This window comes from Meleagris gallopavo, chromosome 2 (assembly GCF_905368555.1).
Source record: "Meleagris gallopavo chromosome 2, MGAL_WU_HG_1.1, whole genome shotgun sequence".
NCBI classification, from domain to species: Eukaryota; Metazoa; Chordata; class Aves; order Galliformes; family Phasianidae; genus Meleagris; species Meleagris gallopavo.
Window position 1 is genome coordinate 36,912,860 of NC_139405.1, and position 23,644 is coordinate 36,936,503.

General features: G+C 37.2%; 1 protein-coding gene across 3 annotated transcripts in view; it reads right to left on the reverse strand.

Moving 5' to 3' along the window:
* The window catches only part of ACTN2 (actinin alpha 2), a 65,070-nt gene that overhangs the window by 15,739 nt on the left and 25,687 nt on the right, over nt 1–23,644 (reverse strand). For all 3 annotated transcript variants that reach the window (XM_085219668.1, XM_003204009.3, XM_085219669.1), the window contains exons 4-12: nt 20,305–20,391; nt 19,219–19,306; nt 18,091–18,169; nt 14,756–14,837; nt 10,319–10,404; nt 8,822–8,914; nt 6,901–7,131; nt 5,685–5,832; nt 3,978–4,128 (exon numbers count right to left, since the gene is read on the reverse strand). In XM_085219668.1, coding sequence (XP_085075794.1) covers nt 3,978–4,128; nt 5,685–5,832; nt 6,901–7,131; nt 8,822–8,914; nt 10,319–10,404; nt 14,756–14,837; nt 18,091–18,169; nt 19,219–19,306; nt 20,305–20,391 — 1,045 coding nt within the window. The remainder of the gene's footprint in view (nt 1–3,977; nt 4,129–5,684; nt 5,833–6,900; nt 7,132–8,821; nt 8,915–10,318; nt 10,405–14,755; nt 14,838–18,090; nt 18,170–19,218; nt 19,307–20,304; nt 20,392–23,644) is intronic.

Here is a 23,644-nt window from a genome sequence, read left to right on the forward strand (position 1 = left end):
AATTTAGCTCTTGGCTGCTCCTTGAGGACATTTTGCACAGTACTAAGCATTGCAGAGATTGTGATTATGTGACAATACGGCAGTATGAAGGTAAGATTTATTCTAAGGCTTGAACAAGATGTTAAATGCAGATATAATTTGTTCTATCCTTTTGAACATCCTTCTCTAGGCAGGTGGCAAGAGGAATGTTCAGATTGTTTCCTCCAGTAACTTAGAGAATCACAGAGGCAGTTTTCCTCTGTGAAGGTACACCGTAGGCCAGGGGCAGTGCTTACCCTTTTTCCTCTAAGTTCAGTAGGAACAATATGGTTAGTGACAAAGCTGAGAAATATCTGGATCATTTTGTTTAAAGAGGCTTCAGATGTGCTGAAATCAATTGATCTTTGAAAGCAAAAAATGATAAAAACAAGTGAAAATAGAATACCACAGCAATTAAAAAAATAACTCAAAACTGTAAAAAATCCCATTATGTATAAGGAGAGATCTGCCCACAAAGACTACACACACTACGCAAGGACTCCTTAACTTAAAAATTTGCTTCCTCCTCTGCAGCAAGTCTTTCTGTTAGCCTTCCAGGAATGCAAAACCATGGTGTTTTTTTTTTTTTTTTAAGAAATTTTAAGTCAGGAGCTTGGACATTTGGATAAAACAGGCTATGATGTTTTATTGCTAGAATTTTTCAGATGGAAGTTATTTTTCGCATTTTAGCATATTGAGGTCATTAGGTGATGATCCTATGTGAGCTGTGAGCTCACTAAGTGGATGGAATGTGGAGATTCGTGCATTGAAGCTGTGAAGACACTGGATTTCTTATTTATTGCCATTTTTTTTTTCTTATCAAGTATAAACAAAGCGCTGCTGCACATGTGCTACAGAACTTCCAGGAGAACAGTCTATTTAATCATTTGAAATCTACAGCCTTTGGAATTAAAAAATATTGAAGCTATTTTTATTTATCTTTCATATAATTCAGTCTTACCTTTAATGAATTAAAAATTTAGTCAGATTTTGTCCAGATTCAGAGCAGCATTTAAGTATGAGCTCATTTTACGAATCATGATAGTGTCACAAAAATAACCTGCTGAGCACCATGCTTTAGCACTGCTTCATAACCAGGCTCATGTTATAATATCATGCGCGTAAGCACAATTTGAGCCCAGGTTTCCAGAAGCGAAAAGACTCTTCAAAACAACTATAGATAGTTGTCTTTGTGGCTGAAAATAAGTTGCTATACTAGAAGTGATGGATATTCTAAAAATTATCTTGATTATTGAAAATATTGAAATGAGCACACAAGACCATAGGTGAATTCAGCATTTCATATTATGACTCACTCTACTTCTGTTTAGCATTTGCAATGTCACAAATGGCAAGTCTCATTTTAAAAATCCCTGACTCTTTTTTTTCCAGCCTTGTATACAGTTCCAACCAAGACTTTCCATACTTCACTGGCAAGGACTTTCAATTCTATACAGGCTAGAACACATAATAGTTCTATAGCAGCATCCTGGCTGGAATTACCTGCTTCACACGCACACACCAATCAACAAATTTTTAGCAACTTTATCTCACGGTTGACTTAACTGCTGCAGCAGAGTACCAGCGCAGATAAGAAAATGCTTTAAGTAACTGCTGTGGTTCAAGGTCACACAGCAATTGTCCAGTTTCAAATAGTAACATTAGGCAGACAAGAGATGTCTAAAGTAAAACAGGGAGGTGTACTGGCTTGTAATTTAGACTCAGATGATGATTCCTGTAAGGATCTGATCCAGTGACCAAAAAAAAAAAAACCAACAATGAGATACCTGCATTGACTTCATTAGGCTTTGGATAAAGTGCCAATGCATATTCCTTAGCATTCAATTATTGCTCAACATTTCAATGAAAAAATATGATTGGAAAAAGAAATTAGTTTTTCTCCATAATTTCAATGGCTCTTTGAAGAACTGTGCTGTGGATAAATAATTAAAATCAACATTTAAACAGAAGCTGCCCATTTGCTTGCAGCCAATAATAAAACATGACATTTATAACCTTTCATTCAGTACTCTCCATAAGCAATAAGTCTTACTGAACTACAAAGTCTCAAGGAGTAACCAGTGCTGAATATTGAAAATACTGGACTGATAGCTGTACTGTATAGATTAGAGAAGACATCAAAGTACAGCATCTTAAAAGCAGTAGGTTTTCAGCACCTTTGGCGCCAAGGGCACAGATATCTTGTTTAACTTCATACAGCAAATTACTGAAACAACTGAGAAGAGACAACCCTAAAATAGACAGGATACAGTGTTCACTGGCCTCAGCAAAGGTAAAGGACACAGGGTTCAAAATGCTGGTAAGCAGATGCTGTGCTACATATACTACATTCACAAAGTTTTTATCATTTGCAAAGCTAATGCTTAATTAACAATGATTAGGTGTTTCAGGAACATTCGCTAGCATAAAAGGAACAAATAACTTTAGAGCACAGATCAGGATATGTCAGAAGGTGTTTCATAAGCTGACATAACCAGTGAAATCTGCATCCTCTGTATTTTTGAGCTTTCTTTCATACTAACTACTCTTACATAGTAAGTACATACTAACAGTATTTACTCTGCCCACCATACTTTTCTTTTCCTCATATAATCAATTCTTAAAAGTAGGATTTTTCCAATAAATTAAATTTAATTATATAGTTACTGTAAGTGCTGCTGCTACCATGTAGGAACAACATTTTTAGATAGCTCTTTGGTTTTCTAATGGTTAATGAATGTGGAGATGTTTATGATTTAAAGTCCTTCATAAAGTTTAAAAAAAAAAAAAAAAAGGGATATGTTTTTTGCTTTTTGAGTACTAGCTGTTTTGTCTATTCAAGGAATCAAGAAACTGAAACTTGGGGGCTTGAAGCCACAAGGAGGAGTCTGGGAAGTTGATTCTGGCTCCTGTTTCAACTACTAACACACATTTGTTCCTGTTTACTTTGCAGATTTGTGCTGTGGGTGAGCAATGAATTTAATTATGTGCCAGATGTTAAGATCAGGAGTAGTGCTACTGATTTACAGTACAAGACCTCTGCAGTTAACTGCATAAGATTATAAAATCTTATATATATATAAGATATATACATATCTAGCTTGGTGCACACATAAAAATTACTTTACCAGAATGGAGACATCATTATCTAACACTACAGTCCTGGCAGTGTGGGCAGAGCTTTGCTGACAGAATTGTGCTTTGCCAATGTGAATTAACAGCTTTCCCACAAACAAAAACAGACTTACTGATAAAGGCAGAGCCTACCCACAGTAACTGCACCAACACGCAGGGTTTCTCTTGCCACAAAGGACCTCTGAACAACCTAGCTGATGTCAATATAGCTAAATACGTTGTAGAATTGTTCTCAGCTTTGTTCTCTGGACATAGAATGCTGAGTGAGAAGGAAAGGTTGAGTGTTTGCTTGCCTTGGAGTATACTAGAGACAATCAGATCTTCAGAGATGTCACTGCATGATCCAATACTGATACAGAAAAAATAATTTAAGGATATCAAGTCTTTTTAAAGGACCAATATACTTGTGGAAAAATACCAGATTTTAAATTGAAGATGCTTGATCAGTTATTTGTCTAACTGCTATTATTTTCTAAGTTAACAATTTATAACCAGTACCTCTCAGCAAACCATACGAACTAAGAAACAGACACCTCCAGCATTCCCATGAACACACAATGGACTCATTAGTAGAAAGAAAAGATTATTTTCAAATTGAATTTGAAAATGCTTGTTTTCAAATATTTTTGGTCAGTTGCACGTCTATATTTGGTTGGGAGTAGAGGGGAGATGAGGGAAAGGTCTCAGTGACCAGCTCAGATAATATACTTATGAAGCTATCTCTGGAATTCTTACGTTGGTACCTATGACACTATCAAATTCATTGGAAAGAGTTTATCGCAAAGTTAAATGTCAGCAGCTGCAAGCCTTTAAATGGAACATACTTCAGCTCCTGGGCAATGGCAGCGATCTGTTCCACCCTGTCCTGGTGAGCAGCCAAATCGCTCTCAAAAGCCTCATGTTTCCTTAACATGGCACGGACTTCTGTCAGAGATGCAGATTCATAATCCTTCTGAAGTAAGATCTGCTCTTTGCCTGAAACAGGAAATTAAATTATTGGTCTGTTTTTACTAATTTATTGGTTAGAACAACAGTAAATTCAGTCAACTTCTTTTAGCTGAGGCATGGTCAAAAGCACATGTATAAGATGAGTGACCATTTGTCAGCCTAACAGTGTTAATTAGGAAAATAAAATATTTTTAGAGATCTCTCAGTAATCCCTTGATTCTTGCACAAGATGATTATATGTGTCTAAAATAGCTAGTATGGCATTACTTGAGAAACTGACAGAAAGTGGTATATTAGCAAAAACTAAGGATCTAAACTATTCTGACAAATCTTTTAGAGTGTATTACAGATTTACAAAATCAGAAATCACACTGCTATGCTCAGCTTCACTCCTACTAAGGAACTGTTACTCTTTTTCATGTTCTGCTTTTCAATTTATTATTAATTTCAGCACTTTCCTGCCAAAATTAGATCAGAGACACACAGCTCCATCTTGTATCAGTTACTGAATTTTAAGTGGAAAATGCCAACATAACTGCAAGAGAAGCATAAAAGAAATCAGAAACTGAAATATTGCTCCTCAGTAACTCCTGAGTTGGACAATAATCTATACAGACAGCCTGTACAACTGCATCTCACCATATGACATTACATAGCTTTGCAGATTCTAGAGCCAGAAGGGACTATTGTTTCACTTGCTATGTACAAGTCTTATGTGAATTTTTCCCTGTATAGTAGCCATACCATGTCATCACGAGTAGAACATCCTCAAAAAATAGGCTCACAGGGCTGATAAACACTGTAGTTTCTTTTCGAGTATCTGTTTGGTAACGTTTTACTGTTACGCATGCTTCCAGCAACTGTGTTATTGGATAGCCTCAGTTTAACTTTCACAGTGTGAAAAGACTGTAGCTGGAAAAAGCCAAACGTGTGGCAGAAACAGGAAAATGGTTGTCAGGGCCAAAAAAAAAAAAAAAAAAAAAAAAAGGATGATAGATGTTCCTGTAGCCGTTACAGCTACATCTAAGGTTAGGTTATCTTTAAATAACAGAGCCGCACATGGGGCATAATCCAGGGTATGGAGCAAAGTAAAAGGGAGTCCATTATTATGCAGTTTATGTGAACTATTAAAAATCAAGATGGCCAAATTATTACCAACCAGAAGAGCTGTTAATAATTCAACATTTAGCCAACCAGATCCCAGTTTATTTTTGAGTTTAAAATGGAGAACTGAATTTCTGTACTCACTGCACTCCTTGCTGGATCATTGGTATACAAATACATAGGAATGCATTACCATTATATGAGCCTTTATTCATTTCTCGGATCGTCTTATTAGGTTTGACCCACTCCCTTAGTAGAAAAGAGTATGATTTTCACAGTTATATTTCATTAGCAACATGTCTACAAATGAAGACCATGACTGTAGGAAAGAGAACCTCCAATTTTATCTGTTAGCATTTTACTTTTCTAAAGCTATCCAAGCTAATTTCTAGAGTGCCCGTGGCTGGCAAACATCCATTGCTGACAGTTCAACCTTGAAGGTTAAAATGCGAAAAATGTTAGAAGCCATCTCTGCTTACCATATGCCCACTGCTCGTGAGTGGAAGCCTTCTGTCTAAATTTCTCAGCCAAATGTTCAAGTCTTTCTAGTCTTCGTATTTCATTCAGCAGCCACTCTTCATAGCCTTTCTCAGCTTGTTCAAGTCTCTGCCAAGCGCCAGCAATATCCTGTTAAGAGAATATATGAGAAAGAGTGAATTAAACCACAATCTCTTTTTTATCCAAATTTGCAGATTTCTGACTCGCTCACAGTTTTCCTCCAAAAAGAGAAGTCAGGATGTCCAGATTTTGCCAAATACCAGAATCATAGAAAATGTCAGTTGTCAGGCAACTCTGGAGATTAGATAGTCCAAACAACTGCACCTGACAAAAGCATCCTAACCAAGAGAATTCAGGGTCATGAAAGAATCCTCTACACAAATGGTTTTCAAGCAAAATTGTTTGTTCAGTGTCTTCATGATACATTAGTTTTATCTCTCATGTTCCAAGTACATGTTCTTTTATGATGTAGTTGTCTGTTGTCAGAATTAATGTGCTGTGCTCTCAGAAGCAGACAATAACAAAACCATTAGTATCAAGAAGATTTGATCCTCATTTTATCTGGAATACAAATTCATTTCATTTTCTGTAGTGTACAAAGTTTTGTGATTTTCCTTAGAAGCTCAAAGGCATGAGAAGGAAACTGAAGTCAGACACCCCCTATTTTCTGAGTATGCAGCATGGCAGCTACCCTTTGCAAGTGATGCAACCATCTGTTTGTAAAATCTAAGCAACAAAAGTACAGTGCTACAATAGAGTATAGATACAGGTTTGCTTTATTCCACAAGAAATGTTCTGATCCACAGTAAGACTACTATTATCTTCAGAAAAAAAAACAGAAGCGTTTTTTAAGCCATAGATGTTTCTCTGTATCTGATGAGCAAAATGTCAGTGAAAAGTTTTGCTTAAAAAAAAAAAAAAAAAAAAAAAGTAGTTAAGTAAACTAACATGCCCAAAGAAAACTCTGTCTCAAGACAGTCTGCTACTGAGAAAAGTTTCTGAAGAGTGAGGAGCATACTTAAGGGAAAGAAAGATTTTAGAAAGGGGATGTTTAAGAGAGTGGTTTGATATTGACAGAGCACAGCAAACCAAAGTTTCTGAGGATGGCTCAAAATGGTAAGTCACTCCTTCATATTGAAATTTCTGTGAGAATGTCTGTAGAAAGGAGAATGGAATATTGATGCCTCCTTTACTTACTGAAACCATTTTTCCCTCCGACGGCATGAAAGCTGGTCGATTGCTGATTCTCAGTTTTGTCTGCAGGGTGTTGAAATTGATCTCCAGCTGACATTTCTCTTGAACTTTGGGAGGTTTGTGTTTGCGGCGGTAGTCCCGGAAATCCTCTAATTTCTTCTGCATGGCCTGCATTGTTTTTTCCGGGGTCCTGTTTTCCAGCCAAGGAATTGTCCTGCGAATCCATTCTAAAAGCTTTCAAATCAACACAAACAACTGAAATTAAGGCAATGGAAGAGCAACCAAAAAAAAGATGATTTTGAATGCATAAATTTCAATCATGTTTGCTCCATCTTACTGTTGTTAACTTCAGTTGGAGTCAGGGCCCTAATGGCAAGTAAGAACAACATTTTCTCAACAGAACAATAACCCTTTCTCAGATATTCTAGATACTTCTGGAAATACCTTGACTTTCAGAGTATGAACATGGACATGCATGTAAGGTGACTTCAGTTAATTAAAACACAAGTTACCCAGTATCACTAGCTGCTTTCAAAAGTATTGGTATTGATGTATTGAAGTAGTCATACTTCATAAATCAGAATGGACATCAATCAAGTAACTCAAGACACGTAAATATTTTTATGCAGAAGTCCTTACCGATCCAGCACTACTCTCTTTGTGTCTATCATCTCTGTATGTTTTTGAAGATTGTGCGTTATAAAGACAAAGGAACTCTCACTTGTGCATTACATATCTGCAGTCCTGACACAATAAATTTGCCATATACCAAGAATAGACAAGAGGAGCTGATTCATAAAGTCTGAAGTATATACTTTGTGAAGAAAATTTATATTATCTGTGTTTTGAAAAAAAGCAATCTTCTGGTAATAATCAGAACCAATGCGAGCAGTGTGCCTTGATCATTCATTGGCTGCCTGTGTTCACAGGTGTTTTGTGAACACCCTGAGACCCTGTCCAGGTGCAGCTTGCAGTATCACAGAATCACAGAATTGTAGGGGTTGGAAGGGACCTCTAGAGATCATCGAGACCAACCCCCCTGCCAAAGCAGGTTCCCTACACCAGGTCGCACAGGTAGGCATCCAGGCGAGACTTGAATATCTCCAGAGAAGGAGACTCCACAACCTTCCTGGGCAGCCTGTTCCAGTGCTCCGTCACCCTCACCGTAAAGAAGTTCTTACGCACATTCGTGCGGAACTTCCTATGCTGCAGCTTATGTCCGTTTCCCCTCGTCCTGTCTCCACGTACCACTGAAAAGAGACTGGCCTCACCGCTATGGCCGCCACACCTCAGATATTTATAAACCTGGATCAGGTCCCCTCTCAGTCATCTTTTCTCAAGGCTAAACAGACCCAGTTCACTTAGCCTTTCTTCATAAGGGAGATGCTCCAGGCCCTTCACCATCTTTGTGGCCCTCCGCTGGACTCTTTCCAAGAGATCCCTGTCTTTTTTGTACTGGGGAGCCCAGAACTGGATACAGTACTTCAGATGAGGCCTTACCAGGGCAGAGTAGAGGGGGAGGATCACAGTACATAAAGCCAATGGGCATGCTTGGAGTAAAAGAATCCTGTATGTTCCATGTGTAGTGAAAGAAGAGCTATCATTGGAGGTTACAGAGACACCAAGCTTAGCCCTAAAGCAGCCTGACAAGAGTCCGCAAAACATCCTTTTTGGCCCAAAAATGAAAAAACAAGACAAAAAAACAAGACTGAATGACTGGCTGGAGGTCACACAGGAAATCTGTGGCAAAGGAATGACCTGATATTTGACATTTTGGGGATACTGAACTTTGAATCCTACAACTGTGAGATTCACCTTTATTACATTTTCACTTTCTATCTTGTAGACAATGCGTGAATCTTTTTCAGCTTTTGGTATTTCATGAACATAATTATCACCATGTTACAGAAAAGGCTGTCTTTACCTCACTTGCAAGTCTCTCATACTCTTCCATCAACCTCTCATTTTCTTGATTCACAGCAAGCACCTTACAGATCCGGTTTGCTGCAGTCTCAGCCTATAAAATATAGCAAATAAACAGGACATACTTGTAAATATTCTGAGAAAGGTTCAGGCTTGGAGAAAGAAAGAGAACACGGCAGCTGCAAATAAAAATCACATTGGTTTATAGTTGTTGATTTATGCTTCTATGTTACCCTCCTTCTGTACTCACAGACTCTGGTGGTCTTAATGAGGCATAGATTGGTACAGAAGTCACTGAGTCATACAATGAAGCCTTACTATACAAGGAGGTATTTCACACTGTCATTATAGTTGTTTAATAAATAATTTACTTTCAAAAGCAATTTAGGACATTCTTTAAGTTACCTAGATTTTTTAAAGTACGCTAAAAAGGTATTATGTTTGTTAGCTACATAGGAAACACTGGATGCAATTCAGGGGATCCACATGCTCATACATCCTTGGAAACAGATACAACTTAACTACTGACAGCAACTCCTGCCAAATTTATTTCTGAAAGCACTGTAGCTCTGCCATATTTAAAACTGACATTAATAGTTTAACATCACAAATTTATACTTTCATGTAAATGTGAATCTGAAGTATATCCAGTCAACTAGGAATAGTATTTGGAAGCTTTCTTTTCTATTAATAGCAAAACCTGCACACCCAGATGGAAGAGTGCACAACAGCATAGCTGTGCTATAATATGGTACAGGAAGCCTACCAGATAGGAAGGGAAATTCAGCTCAGAGGAAGAAGGAAAAACATCAACTACTTTAAGGCATTTTTTTTCTCTACATAAGTTGAATTGTGTTCATTTGTAGTCTAGAAATGTAGGAAATAGAGCAGTCGGAAATGCAACATTTGTTATAACACCATCCCGTATGATAGATCTCCTGTTGATGTTCTTGTTTCTTATACTAACACTTTGGTCTACAAATAATTCTACTGGCTTCAGTAGGAGCCAGGTGCAAATACTGCTGTGGACAACTTCCATGCCTCTCCACATCTTCAGGTAGCCCTAAATTACTACTTAGCATGAGTAAGTAACTCCAGAATACTCTGTCTCCAAAAGTCAAACATGCTTCTATGCAGCAAAAGCGTAAGAAGTTGATGTAGCAACAAACAATTCCATTTCACAGTATCTTCAAATAGTTTTTCTGAAAGAGTCTTTACAATCACTGAACAAAGACAATCAACATTAAAATCGCAAATATCTATTAGAATAAAATGGTTCGACTTGCTACACAACATTTAAAACACATTCAGAGTTGGTTAAAAACAAGTATTAGTGCTCAAGTAATACTTGCAATTGTTAATTAAAACAACAAAATACAAAATTAGAGAGTTTGGGGTTTTTGAGGGGGGGTTGTTTTCTGTTTTGTTATAAATATAAACCAGTGGAAAAGTGAAACAAGCAAAAACACAGCAACCTGAAGGAACAATCAATTAATACCTGCTCTGCTCCAGCAAAAGCATGGTAGAAGCAGGACACATATGTCATGATAGCTCTCTCATCAGGTTTGGGAGTGTTCACAATATCTATATTATGGGGGAGAAATGAAAACAAAAAAAAAAAAAAAAAAAGGTACAAGGAGTAGAAGATAGGGAGAATAAATAAAAGCACAACATAGTTGTCACTGTTAATGTTTTTTTGAACATAGAGTACATAGATGTACTCTGGAAAATATACAAAGCTGAAATAAATGAGCGTAGACAGAAAAAAAAAATCCATACTCTAGAAATTCAACACAAATTTTTACCAAAAATAAGGAATTTTTGATCTTGCAGTATTGTCACAGAGGAAATTACCTTAATTTTAAAAAGACTATCTGCATAATAATTGGCATGAACATCTCATTGACTAACACAGAGAAAAGACAAGCTAGATTTTGATCTGGGGAAATCTCTTCTGGAAGCTACATATGGATCAGTTTTTAACTTTAACATTATGTATCAGTACTCCTTATGTTACTAATGCCTAAAATATATCCAACTCTCTGATTTGCCTTGCCTTTTCTACTTGTACTACTTCTCATTAGAACATGATTCCAGAGCTCTTCTGAGATGTCTGTATATTTCCCTGTTTTGTATAGTAGCGATGTTTTATGTTGCTAATTGTACTTACCATTGAGTATTTAATATTTTAAAAAACAATCCTGAAAGCATAAGAAAAGGATTCATTTTCTGAGCATCTGTTATGAAGATTTTGACATATGCAACAAGAATAATATCCAGCAGGTAAAAAAAGATTTCTGCTATTGGAATAGCTTTATTACTGTGAGCTTATTTTCTTCTAATATTTTAAAGTGCTTCTAATCAAAGCACAAAAGTTCAAAGGATATTGAATAATGTCCTACCAAGTCCAGTGATCAGATGTCAAAAACCTACTGGATATTATCAGTAAATATACAGGAAGATGAAAGAGGAAAGTTTGTATCTACAGAACAAATGGATAGACTACCACTAGCTCTACAGAGACAGTGTCTTGCAGAGAAAAGCAGGCAACAGAAAACGAGCTCGGATCTAAGATGCTGTCCTAAGAACTAGTGAAGGAAAGATCAAAAGAGAGAAAACAAAAATTGCTGAAAGAAATGACAAAGAAGGTTGAGGGTGAGATCCGATCTATCTACAACCTCACCTTCTGAGCACCAGCAAATGCATGGTAGTAACAGGAAACATAAGTCATAATGGTTCTTTCATCAGGTCTGGCAGTGTTTACTACATCTGTGTAGAGAGAAAAGGGTTTACTACTCAGAAATTCATACGAGGTACTTCCATTAGATTATGCTGATGATGCCAGCTCAGTGCTACAAGGATTAAAATATCATCCTTCATCCTGAATCAGTTTACTGATTTCATTGTAAAGATACCTAAGCTTTAGGAATCAAAAATGAAAAATATATTAGGCTCTTTGAAATGGTATAGCATCTGAAGATGGAGACTATTTGGAAAGATATTGCTAGTATCTGTTTTGGGGAAACTTCTAGAGCAGATGGCATGGCTCATAGATCTACTGGATTCAGTAGATTCACTGCCACTCCAGAGCAACTTCATCTAAATCAATACAGTAATTCCACTACAAGAAATACAGCCATCAACAGTCACAGAGTATGAGTATATACTACACTAGCAAAGGATCCTTGTGACTGACAAAGTACTGACACATACTGGAAACCTGCAGAATTCTTGCAGTTCAGAAATATATTTTGTGCTAAGAAAAGCTTGGATAGTAGACATTTTGCTATTCCTGAGCCAGTCTGTCTCTTTTGTTAACAGTACAAATCACATAAGAGTTTGGCTTAGTTGACTGATAGCTTTATCCCTATTAGAGCAGGGAAGATTAAAAGCATAGAGAGAGTGTGACTGATGCATGAATGCATTAGTAAAAAATGACATTTTTGATTATTTGACAGACAAAGGCAGAAAAAGGTGGTTTTACAACAATTATAGTTGAATGATGAATGATGCTTATGAAAACTGCAGATTGCTGCCACTGTAGAAGTGAAAAGATAGTAGTGTGTCAAGATCCATACATGAGATGACAATTTTAATAATAACAACAGATTTTCTAACTTCAGGACCAATCTATTTACTGGTTTGAATCACTATCACATGGTTCAGAACAAAACACATTTCCATTGAAAATACAAGAATAAAAATTGATGACATATACTCATGAGTGTGCTAGAAGAAGTATGACTTCATTCCCCCCCACATAACTATCAAGAATAATATAAAGGGCTAGAATATACAGGAATTCTGATGGGTGTGAGGGTGGGGAAAAGAGGCGCAGGAATTTTTCCTGCATCTAACATCAAGAGAAAAATGAGTGAAAGGAGAATGTCAGTAGATGTTCAATAGTAAGGAGGTATCATGTCCATTTATTTTTTGCACAGTGCTTCAGAATAAAATAATTAAGTGGAGCTTCAAAGGAGAATTGCAATCAAATAATTAAAACCAATTATGCAGGTGAAAGTAAGAAAAATATTCAATGACGATGTTACAAACTGGGATTTCAAACTCATCCTGCATTGGCCTAACTTTCCTGCCAAAGACTTTAAGGGAAGTGGACAAGATGAGTTTGTGTGTTTTGCATAATTGCCATGTTATCACCACTCTACTTCTAGTCACCAGAAGCAGTCTCTTGGAGAAGAATGCTTTGAACTAGCGTAAGCAAATTCCAGCATTGTTGCACTATTTTTTGCCAGGAGTACAAAAGGCTGCTTATCTTGAAGAAATTCAGGAAACATTAATAAGTATCTTCTTGTTGTTTGTAGACAGATAGAAAGATTATTGGAGAAAACAAATAATGAAGCTATTCATTAAAAGTGATTCCTGCAAAAAGTTTATACTTAAATAAATGTCCAAACGTCAAGTCCAAAAATGGACTTGATGGATGGACCACTCACTAGATAAGGAATTAGCTGGATGGTCACGCTCAGAGAGCTGCAGTCAATGGCACAATGTCCAATTTGGAGATTGGTGCTGAGTGGCATTCCTCGGGGATTGATGCTGGGACCAGTTTTATTTAATATGTTAGTAGGTGACACAGACAGTGGGATTGAGTGCATCCTCAGCAAGTTTGCAGATGACACTGAGCTGAATAGTGCAGTTGACACACTAAAGGAAAGCAATGCTATTCAGAGGGACCTAGAGAGGCATAAGAGGTGGGCCCATGCCAACTTCATAAAGTTCAACAAAGCCAAGTGCAAGGTCCTGCATCTGCATGGGGGCAATCCCAAGCACAGATACAGGTTGGTTGGAGAATGGCTTGAGAGCAGCCCTGAGGAGAAGGATTTGGGAGTGCTGGTTGATGAAAGACTCAACATGAGCTGCAAGTGTGCACTTGCAGCCCAGAAGGCCAACTGTATCCTGGGCTGCCTCAAGACAAAAGTGAGGCCCCACCTGGAGTACTGCATCCAGATATGGGGCCCCCAACACAAGGAGGACATAGAGCTGTTGAAGTGGGTCCAGAGGAGGGCCAGAAAAATGATCAGAGGGCTGGAGCACCTCCCCTACAAGGATAGGCTGAGAGAGCTTCGACTCTTCAGCCTGGAGAAGAGAAGGCTCCAAGGAGACCTTATAGCATTCTGGTACCTACAGGAAAGCTGAGGAGGGTCTTCCTATAAGGGCAGGAAGCAACAGGCTGAGAGGAAATGGTTTTAAACTAGAAGAGAGTAGATTTAGACTAGATATTAGGTAGAAATTTTTTACTGTGAGGGTTGAGAGACACTGGAACAGGTTGCCCAGAGAGGTTTGTGGATGCTCCCTTCCTGGAAGCACTCAAAGCCAGGCTGGATGGGGTTTTGATCAACTTGGTCTAGAGAGAGGCGTCTCTACCTATAGTAGGAGGTTGGGAACTGGATGATCTTAAAGGTCCCCTTCCAATCCAAATCATTATATGATCCTAAATATGAAGAAAACAAGCTTGCCTCAACCAAGCTCTTTCACAGAAGTGATGTTATCAGTAGTAAATTTTGAAAGGTACTTCTATTTCTTCCTGGTCTTCTCATTTAGAAATGTGAATATGCTTTAAGCTGCTAACAGTTGTATTATCTTTATTAATCATAGATTATACTTTCTTATAGGCAAGGATTATCTTTTCATTCTATATTTGAACCTCATTTGTCAGTGGAGCCATATGCTGAACTTGGGGTCCAAAGGGCTATAATAAGTACAAACAACAGCAAAAGAATAAGACATATTGCATAGTTCCACGCACTTTTTCATTACATGTAGAACAAGAAGGAAAAGACTTCAAAAAGCAAAGAAAAAAGTTTCTTTATGACCATTTATGTGGAAAGAGTGTTGAAAATTTGCTAGATACAAAACAACAGAAGTTTTATGATCTCTTACTTATGAGTAATGCAAACTTCACTATAGCTCTCACCTTCTGCATCCAACATCTTAGGGATATCCAAATGTTTTTCAGCAATTTCCATTGCAAGGTTGATATTTCCTATGGGGTCATCCTACATGAAAAAAGAAAACACAACAAGTCAAAAATACAGATTTTTCTTTCAAGCAAGTCCACTGCAGTAGGTGCACTAAAACTTACTCTGTTTTTCCCAATTGTTAATTAGAATCACAGCTACTGTTCTACAAAAAGCAGAGTATGGGTATATGGCCCTTTGATCTATTACTATTCTTTCAAAGGTAAACATTAATAAGACACTAGAACTCTCCAATTCTATATACATTCCAATACATTTTGAAGAGAAATGTAGATAATATATGCAATGTATACTATAAAGAGCTAATTCTGAATGAAGCATTGCAGTAAAACATACAGTCAAGGTCTCTGGTCCAGTAGGGTATACTAAACTGTTCATCACAAAATTAGTTCATCACACTTTGACACCTAGTAAACATTGTATTACAGTGATAAAAATTCTATTGAGATAACAATTTCTCTGCTGGTCCAGTGTATGCATGGAAAAAGGGAACCACAAACAGAACAGCTACCCAAAAGGAGCAAAATCTCCTAGTTTTGACTTGGATAACCAAATTTGAAATTAATGTGTAAGCTGAATCTTAGAGCTGTTCAAAATCAAGAGTTTTCTCTTGTTTAGAGATTTTGATTTTGTTTTTTGAAGGAAAAGAAAGGAAGCAATGAGGAAAATTCAGTCAAACAGCACATATTTTGTTTCTACAGACAACAATTGCTGACAACAGAAGACCATGTCAGATAAGGAATGCTCTTAAGTCAGGCTTCTAATATCAGCTTGGAGCAAAAATATCCTATGTGAAATAGCAATTCATGACATTAATGCCATTATTATATTCAAAAACTGCTAAATGATCACAGCTACTATGAACAATGTCAATGTCTACAGAGATAGGTTAGAAACACAGGGCAGAGAAACAAAATTGGAGAAGCTGAAGGGGATTGGAAAAAAGTTAACAAGTTTGCTGCAGTGAACTTACAGGGCTTCTGTTTGAATAAGCTTCCTGTAAAAGGATCTAGACTCAAGCATGCTTCTTTCGTTACTTTGAAATGATCTTATTAAGATTAGTTATAATGAAATGGGAGTAATTATTAGATTTCACGTATATATGCCAGGTAACATAAGTAATAACGCCCTAACAATTTGGTTATAGTGGAACACAAACTCTAATCGTAAGTTCTCACTTCATCATCATTTAGCAGTTTTGAGCATCACTGACATAAGAAGAAATCTTATTTTAATATTTCAATATTTTAAACCCATTAACTTATTTCTGCTGTTACACCAGACACTACATGTAATACAACATTTACTAAATGTGTATACAAAAACTCTTACTGAAATTAAATGGGAAGAAATACACTAAATCTGAGACCTACTGACTTTATTAAGACACTCTGCTTATAGATGGGTGATGGGCACCTCCTAATGTGCCTGGTACTACGTCCATAAGTAAATGTTGCTCCATAAAGAAATAATTTTATTTAATATCAGCAGATTCTGAAGATCCCAATCACCCATACTTTTAAACAAAACTATAAGCCACAGTAACTAAAAGTCTCTGCTACAACTAGAGAAATACCTTATCTAACTTGTCATAGTCAAGAAGATCGGGCCTGTGTCTATGAATAAGGGCGTTGAAAGCAAGGCCATCTTTCCAGCTATAAATTCACACAAAGCACATTGGTGAGAAAAATAAAAGACAGCATGCAAGAGATAAGAAACCAAGAAACATGGCACCAAGACAGCTGTTAATGTAACCAAAATGAGTAGTCAGTCAAATGCAGCCAGGTCAGAAAAGCAAGATCTATTTTAGGATTTTTCTGCATGTGCTTTACGTGCCAGAGCTCAGCCTCAATTTGAAACCTGACCTGTTCTTATTTTGGAAGCCTCTAAAAGGGAAATAGTAATGCTGAAGCAGATCTCCTTATGAGCTATTCCCTTTTCTTAGCACTCATATGTAGACAAGTTTTACCAAGAAGTTTTTTGTACTGTGTTCCATTTTTCTTAGCACAAACTCGATCAGACTAACGTGTTTGTGCCATGCTTGAGTACACATAATAGAGACAGGTAGCTTAGCTATTCCCTGCATCTGTCCATCCACACGAAAGTATGTATATAGAATTAGAGAATAATCTGGCACTGACAGTTTATTGTTTGTCCTTTCATTCAGGTCTGCAGTTATCTTAACAACTGCCTAAATTAAACACTGTGTGTTTAAGTTAATTTAATTTTCACTAAAATTTGAGGATCCCAGCATAAACTTAACATACAGTAAAGCAGACAAAGTTTTCAAATTGTCTTACTTCTTTCTGTCATCTCTTCCCTCACAAAAGGCTTTCTCATAAGAGCTGATTCCACTAGTAAAATGAATCTATCATAGAGGGGCATAGAATGAAAAATATTATCTATGATTTACCAATTTCTCTCACCAATTAGAAGTGGCACTCAACAAATTAAATCCATGATTAAGTTTTATGTTTCACTGTTATTTACAAAAGAATCCAAAACATGTTCATTTTGGAGGAAGAAAAACATATGAATTTATTGAGACCTAACATGAAACGTCAATATGCCCCTGTCTTTTCATTTTTTATTCTTAAGAATACCCAGAAATGACCCAGAAATTCCAAGATGACTACTTGATTTTCATTATTCACTCTTAATCCAAAGTAGTTTGTATCTTTTAGAACAAATGCATTTTTCCATGTAACAAAACTGGTCTGTAATCCCCATATGATGCTACCTAAATAAGTTACGGTATCTCACTTCTTTGCATTTTCTGGAAGGGTAGTTAGAAGTATAATGAAATATTAAGTAAGAACTGGGGGATATTTTCTATGTAATCCTAACAATTGTATATTCTCAGGGTAGAATTTGTTCTAATCAATCTTACAATTAATTGTCTTGTCCTTGTTTACTGCTCTGCAATCTACACAGTTATTTACAGTGGACACATAGCAGAATGGCCTGTACTATGCATCAAATGTGAATTTGATGTAACATCCTTACAGCATGCCATAAAAAACAAACTGCCTGGCTGCTGAGAAATGGATTTTCTGCAATTAGTACTGAAATAATTGTAATGGAAGAGAAAGAAAGATAAAGAGACTGTCATAGCCTCCTTTCCTCCAAATAATATTTTTTGCAGTGAGCATAGAAAATTAGTTAGGATTAGTATGCACTCGTCAGCTTGTCATTTAGAAAACATAGTGAGCAAACAAGAAGTGAGCCAAATCACTGCAGGACAACATGCTCTGCCATCCAGACTGTTGACCTTATTTAGCTTGGAGTAGTCAATAAGATCAGGTCGGTGCCTGTGGATAAGTGCACATAATCCAAGGCCATCTTTCCAGCTTTACAATAGAAAAAAAAATAGAATGGAAAAAAAGTAATGAATAGTCATAGCACTTTACAGTTTCATCCTTGCTCAAAGCTTAAAATCAAGCAGGAACCCCCCTCTTGACAAATCCTGACAAATATGTTCTGTCAACTCCCATTCCTCTGAGCTTTCATCACTGTACACTTTCTCCTACAGCGCATAATTTATTTTGTTGTCTATACACACTTAGGGATTCCATAATACTTTCTAGGCAGTATACATTATGTAAAACAGACCCTGATTTTAATTGCTTAAATTAAGCGACTTTCCAGGATAGCTCAAAGTATACATTCAAGAAAGTGCAGTCACCCATTGCACTTACAGCATGTGTGTGCAAAAATAAGAGGGGAACAAACCTTCAATTTACTTGAATTTGCTTAAGTAATTGACCTTTTCTATGTCAGTTATTTCAGATAATTTTAATGACACAGCTATGTTGTGCTCCTAAAAAGTATGGAGTAAAAAATTATCTTAGTTTATTTAAAACATTTTACAGACATGACAGATCAGGCCTGCAGTCTGACATTTCATTGTGACTTCATGTCCACTACCTTTCAAGGAAAGAATAGGAAATTAATAGAGCTGTGATTAACATCTACGTGGAAAGATTATGAGAATGAAATATCTGTGTGCTCAATACATTAGTATTTTTGCCAAGACAAGTCTATACCTAGCAATGGCTCTCTTGAAAGTAATGATTTGCTAAATCATTATGCAGTGGTACTTAAATATTCCCATATACAAGAGACATCTAATAGCATTGTATGTTTGTTCTGTGTGGAGTAGGGACTTTTTATTTTTTTAAATAAACATAACCAGGGTACATATTAATAAACATAAACAACACAGAAGGCTAACCAAAGTAAGACTCTGAATACAGATCATAAGAATTTGAAGAAAAGCCCAGGTTAACAGTGAAGAGTGAAATTCTGCTGTCAAATATGCCTACACACTGTGGGGGAAAAAAAACTGACCTAAAATATGTAAGACTGCTTCTAACCTCTTGAAATAATGAAAATTTACCTAAGATGGAAGTTCTGAATGTTCACATTTCTGTAAGGAGCAGTTTTTCTTTGACACCACAGCAGCAGCCCTTCTTTGGCAGAGGTCTCTGTAACAGACACCAGAGTTTAAGAAGATGTAAAAAGAGCTCAAGTAATTCTTTTCTTCTCATCTTAAAGGTGGACATTCATCAAAAACTGGTTAGCATAAACTAATATTTAATCCTAATAGATTGTCATGCAAATGGACTAAAGATGCTCCATTAGGACAGAGACATCAGCTCAAGTGGAACAACTCAGGCTCTTAGCCTGCATAATATTTCTGGAATATTAGGAGTTTAAGAAATTACATTAATTGGACAGCAGAACGTATACTTGGAGAAAAACACTGAATACAAATGTAATAGAACTAAACATAACAGATTCAGTTGGCGCCTACATGAAATATGCTTGTGCTCTCAATCCATTATGCAAAGGAATAAATTCTGAATAAATTATCCTCATTATTTGCACGCTGTAGGCATCTGAGTCAATGAGACTTCTAGGTCTGCAGCTAACAGTCGACAAATTATAGGCAGGACAGCTTGCTAACCTTGAATTGGCATGCCTTCTGTTGAAAACTGAGATTAATTTCTAGAAACCTAGACTTTTTATGGGCTAGACTCATTTTAAAGAATAATGTAACAACAATGCACTTTTTAGAGACAGCTACGAAGTGAAAGTTAAGAAAAAAACCTGAAGCAGAGGAGAAAAAACATTACAGAAAGATATAATATAATCAGATATATTTGCAAAAAAGGATAGAAATGTACAGGTCTAGAAAAGCATTTTGGAAATAGGACAGTCACACAGAATACAGCACAGATTCAGGCCACTGAAACTCATGAACGTAGACTTGTTTCTATCTCTCTTATAATTGAGAGACATGCCCAGAACTTCTCCATCTTAGTAATTACTTCTTCCCTCCAGGAATGTATTTTGTCACAAGGTAGACATATCACTTTCTGTGAAAAAATAATTAATTCTTAAAACATTCATCTCACTTGTATACAATCTAATTAATATTTTAAAACAAATTTCCTGTTTAACATTGTAGCATTACACTTACCTTCCACTGAAATATCTTGAATAGCAAAGCGAAGGATGATGGTCCAGATCATACCCAGTGTCATTTTCACATTGCCGTCAACAATTTCTAAGGTGGAAAAGATAAAATCATATTTTTAAATGCATTTTTTTTCTCCTAAACATACGTATCAAATAAGTATATTTCCACCATAATTTATTGCCTACACAGAGTTCACCTGGATTCATTTTTCAACAGACTCGTGTTTCTGCTACCCTGACAGTAGGACAGAAGATTACTGAGGTTATGGTCCCTTTATCTCTTCCCTGCTGTAAGCCTGTTCTCCAGCTATTTGCAACTATCTCAGAAAGTTACCTTTCAGATTGACTTCTATAGATATTGCCTAAGGGAAAATATATATTTAAAGCTTAAATACTATCAGCCTTGCTGTTTTCACATATGAAAGAACTGGGAAAAAGAAATGCTTTTACACCAAATTGTAAGAAACTACAGAATATAAGCAATATGAAGTAGAAAACAAGAATTTGTCAGGGAGGCAGAAATTTTTAAACGACTTAGAAATCTACAACCCAGATTACCTCTTTAATAAATAAATAAAATGATATTCACAAGTCCACCAATATTGTTTTGACCCTTTTGAAAATTCTATCCCTTGGTACCACCATAAGCTAGATATGAAGAACAGTTCAATGGACACAGCACCTCCAGAGACTAAGATACATGGCTTCCTGCCAAGCAGTTAAGAAACATGACCATGAGACTGTAGATGTCTTACAACACTGATATCTATTCACGTTTATATATCTTTAATATAAAGTGAGATTTTTAACATCTTTTCCTCACAACAGCAGGATTGAGTGCATCCTCAGCAAGTTTGCAGATGACACTGAGCTGAATGGTGCAGTTGACACACTAAAGGGAAGCAATGCTATCCAGAGGGACCTAGAGAGGCCTAAGAGGTGGGCCCATGCCAACTTCATGAAGTTCAACAAAGCCAAGTACAAGGTCCTGCATCTGGGTTGGGGCAATCTCAAACACAGATGCAGGTTGGTTGGAGAATGGCTTGAGAGCAGCCCTGAGGAGAAGGATTTGGGAGTGCTGGTTGATGAAAGACTCAACATGAGTTAGCAATGAGTGTTTGCAGCCCAGAAGGCCAACTGTATCCTGGGCTGCATCAAGAGAAGCATGATCAGGGAGTTGAGGGAGGTGATTCTGCCTATAGCAGAGGGTTGGAATCAGATGATTTTAAAGGTCCCTTCCAACCCAAACCGTTCTATGATTCTATGACTTTTGGGTTTTCAACTTGTTTCAAGCCTGCTAGAGTCTACAGGGTGCTAGCAATATATTTTTTCCAACCCTTCTCGCAGATACAGGGGCATCCCTTCAGCCAGTCAGAATCCAGTGCTCCTTGTCTGTAATACTAATAGCAAAACCACTTCAGTTTTTCAACTACAAAAAATATACCACCAAAACAATCAATGTGTTGATAACATGAAATCAGTCTGCAAACTTGAAAGAACACAGTGGACTATAAGGAGAGTCCAGCACTAGAAGGGAAGGAGGTAGGAGGATGATAGAGAGGAGCTGCAGGCTGTCTTTCCAGTCACACCAAATGAGCAGTGGGGCATGGAAGGCACCAGCTGCTCCCTTGCCTGAAAGCCACCTCCAGCCCCGTGCAAGAAGTAGAGCAGCTGTGGCTGCCTGTGGGCCCACTGATGTTCTCCTGGGGAGGGAACAGAAAGAATTTCCTCAGTCTAACATGAAATGTCAAAAGAGGTGCCAGAAGGAACTGAACTCACTTTGCTACTTTTAAGTTGCCTGAATCCAGGGACAACTTTCACAAAACAAAACAGCTGGTGGCCCCAGGACTTGAGATACACACTAATTCGCACTAGTATGCAACAGAAGCTGTCATTTGAACCCATGGAATTAACAAATGTGATAGAAGACATCTTACCCATCACATGTTTATGCTTTGTTAGTGTGATAACTCAACTTTATAAATGAAAGGCTAGTTTTTCTGTTTTCCTCTTTGGGTTCTACACTCATTTTCCAGAATTCTAATCTGACTTTGCCTGTCTTCTAGGCACTATTACTATATCATTTGCTTTGAAAGACCTCAAGTGTCTTCAAGTCTCAAAACTTAATTAAAGCTCATAGCTACTTCTCTCCCCCCCCCAACCTTGTAGTCAGCTTAATCTTTTTTGGGGGGGCCCAATTTTAAACGCCAGTTGGCCCTCTTGGGTCAATGTGCTCTCCACTCAGTATTTCATATAATAAAACTTGATCTGTAGCAGGTTTAGATATAAAACTTTCATGCTCTGGAAATTAAAAAGTATGCCAGATATTCATGTAACTCCGAGAATGCCAAAACTGATGGGTGTAGACAAGCCCACATACCATATTGGTTAAGATGTTCATAATAATGCACACTGTTCAAGAAACCTGCATTCTGCCTCCTTACTGGCATTACTTTCCACCCTTATACTATGAGTGTCCAGCCAATAATGCTGAAAAAACTAACGAAATAAAAAAAGAGGTGGAATGTGTTTTAAATCCAGATCAGGTTACTGATCCAATCCCCAGGACAGCTACAAAAACAGTTGTCAGCCCAAGTGCTAGGGTAGGGCAGAGAAGTGTGGGAGCAAGAATGCGAGACAAAGGGGAATAGGGATGTTTAAACAGGTACTGGTGCCAGAGGTCCTACATCATGAAACCATATCCAGTCAGATGCAAGACTAGATTGCTGCATCAGCACAGCACTGTGCTTTAGAGAACTTTAGCAGAAAGGATGCAGTAAACTTAATAGGGCATTAAGCGTGTCTCGGCCAAAGCTAGCTTTGTGTTCGGTCTGTTTAGAGTAGGAGGGGAAGGCACACGAATCTATCTGCTCTTCCCACACAGATGTAACTAATGTGCATTAGTAGCCATACTTGAGATAGTGCAATGTCTTACAATGACAGGTTTCTCTTTACTTGTAAGCTATAACAGTAACACTGTATTTTTCTCCTGTCCTTCCATGCAAGGTTTTAAATAGTTTTAAAATATTAATGAATGAAGCTTTACTTCTAATCCTCTCTTGCTACGGATTGAGAATTCCAGAAATAGGCAATAAGAGCCTGCAGCACAGTCAAGAACATCCCCTTAATTTTCTCCCTTATTGTAGCATGTTGTTACATGCAGCAAGAAATATTAAAGAATGGATGGACATCACCTTACAGAGCATCTCTAATGGGTTACTGCTCCTTGTCACTCCTCCCTTCCAGAGGGAATTACCTGTTTCGACAGTCTAAACTCACAACAGAAGTTTCCAAGGGGAGTAGCAGGATTAGCTTAAGCTTTTTTAATGGCTGATCTGAGA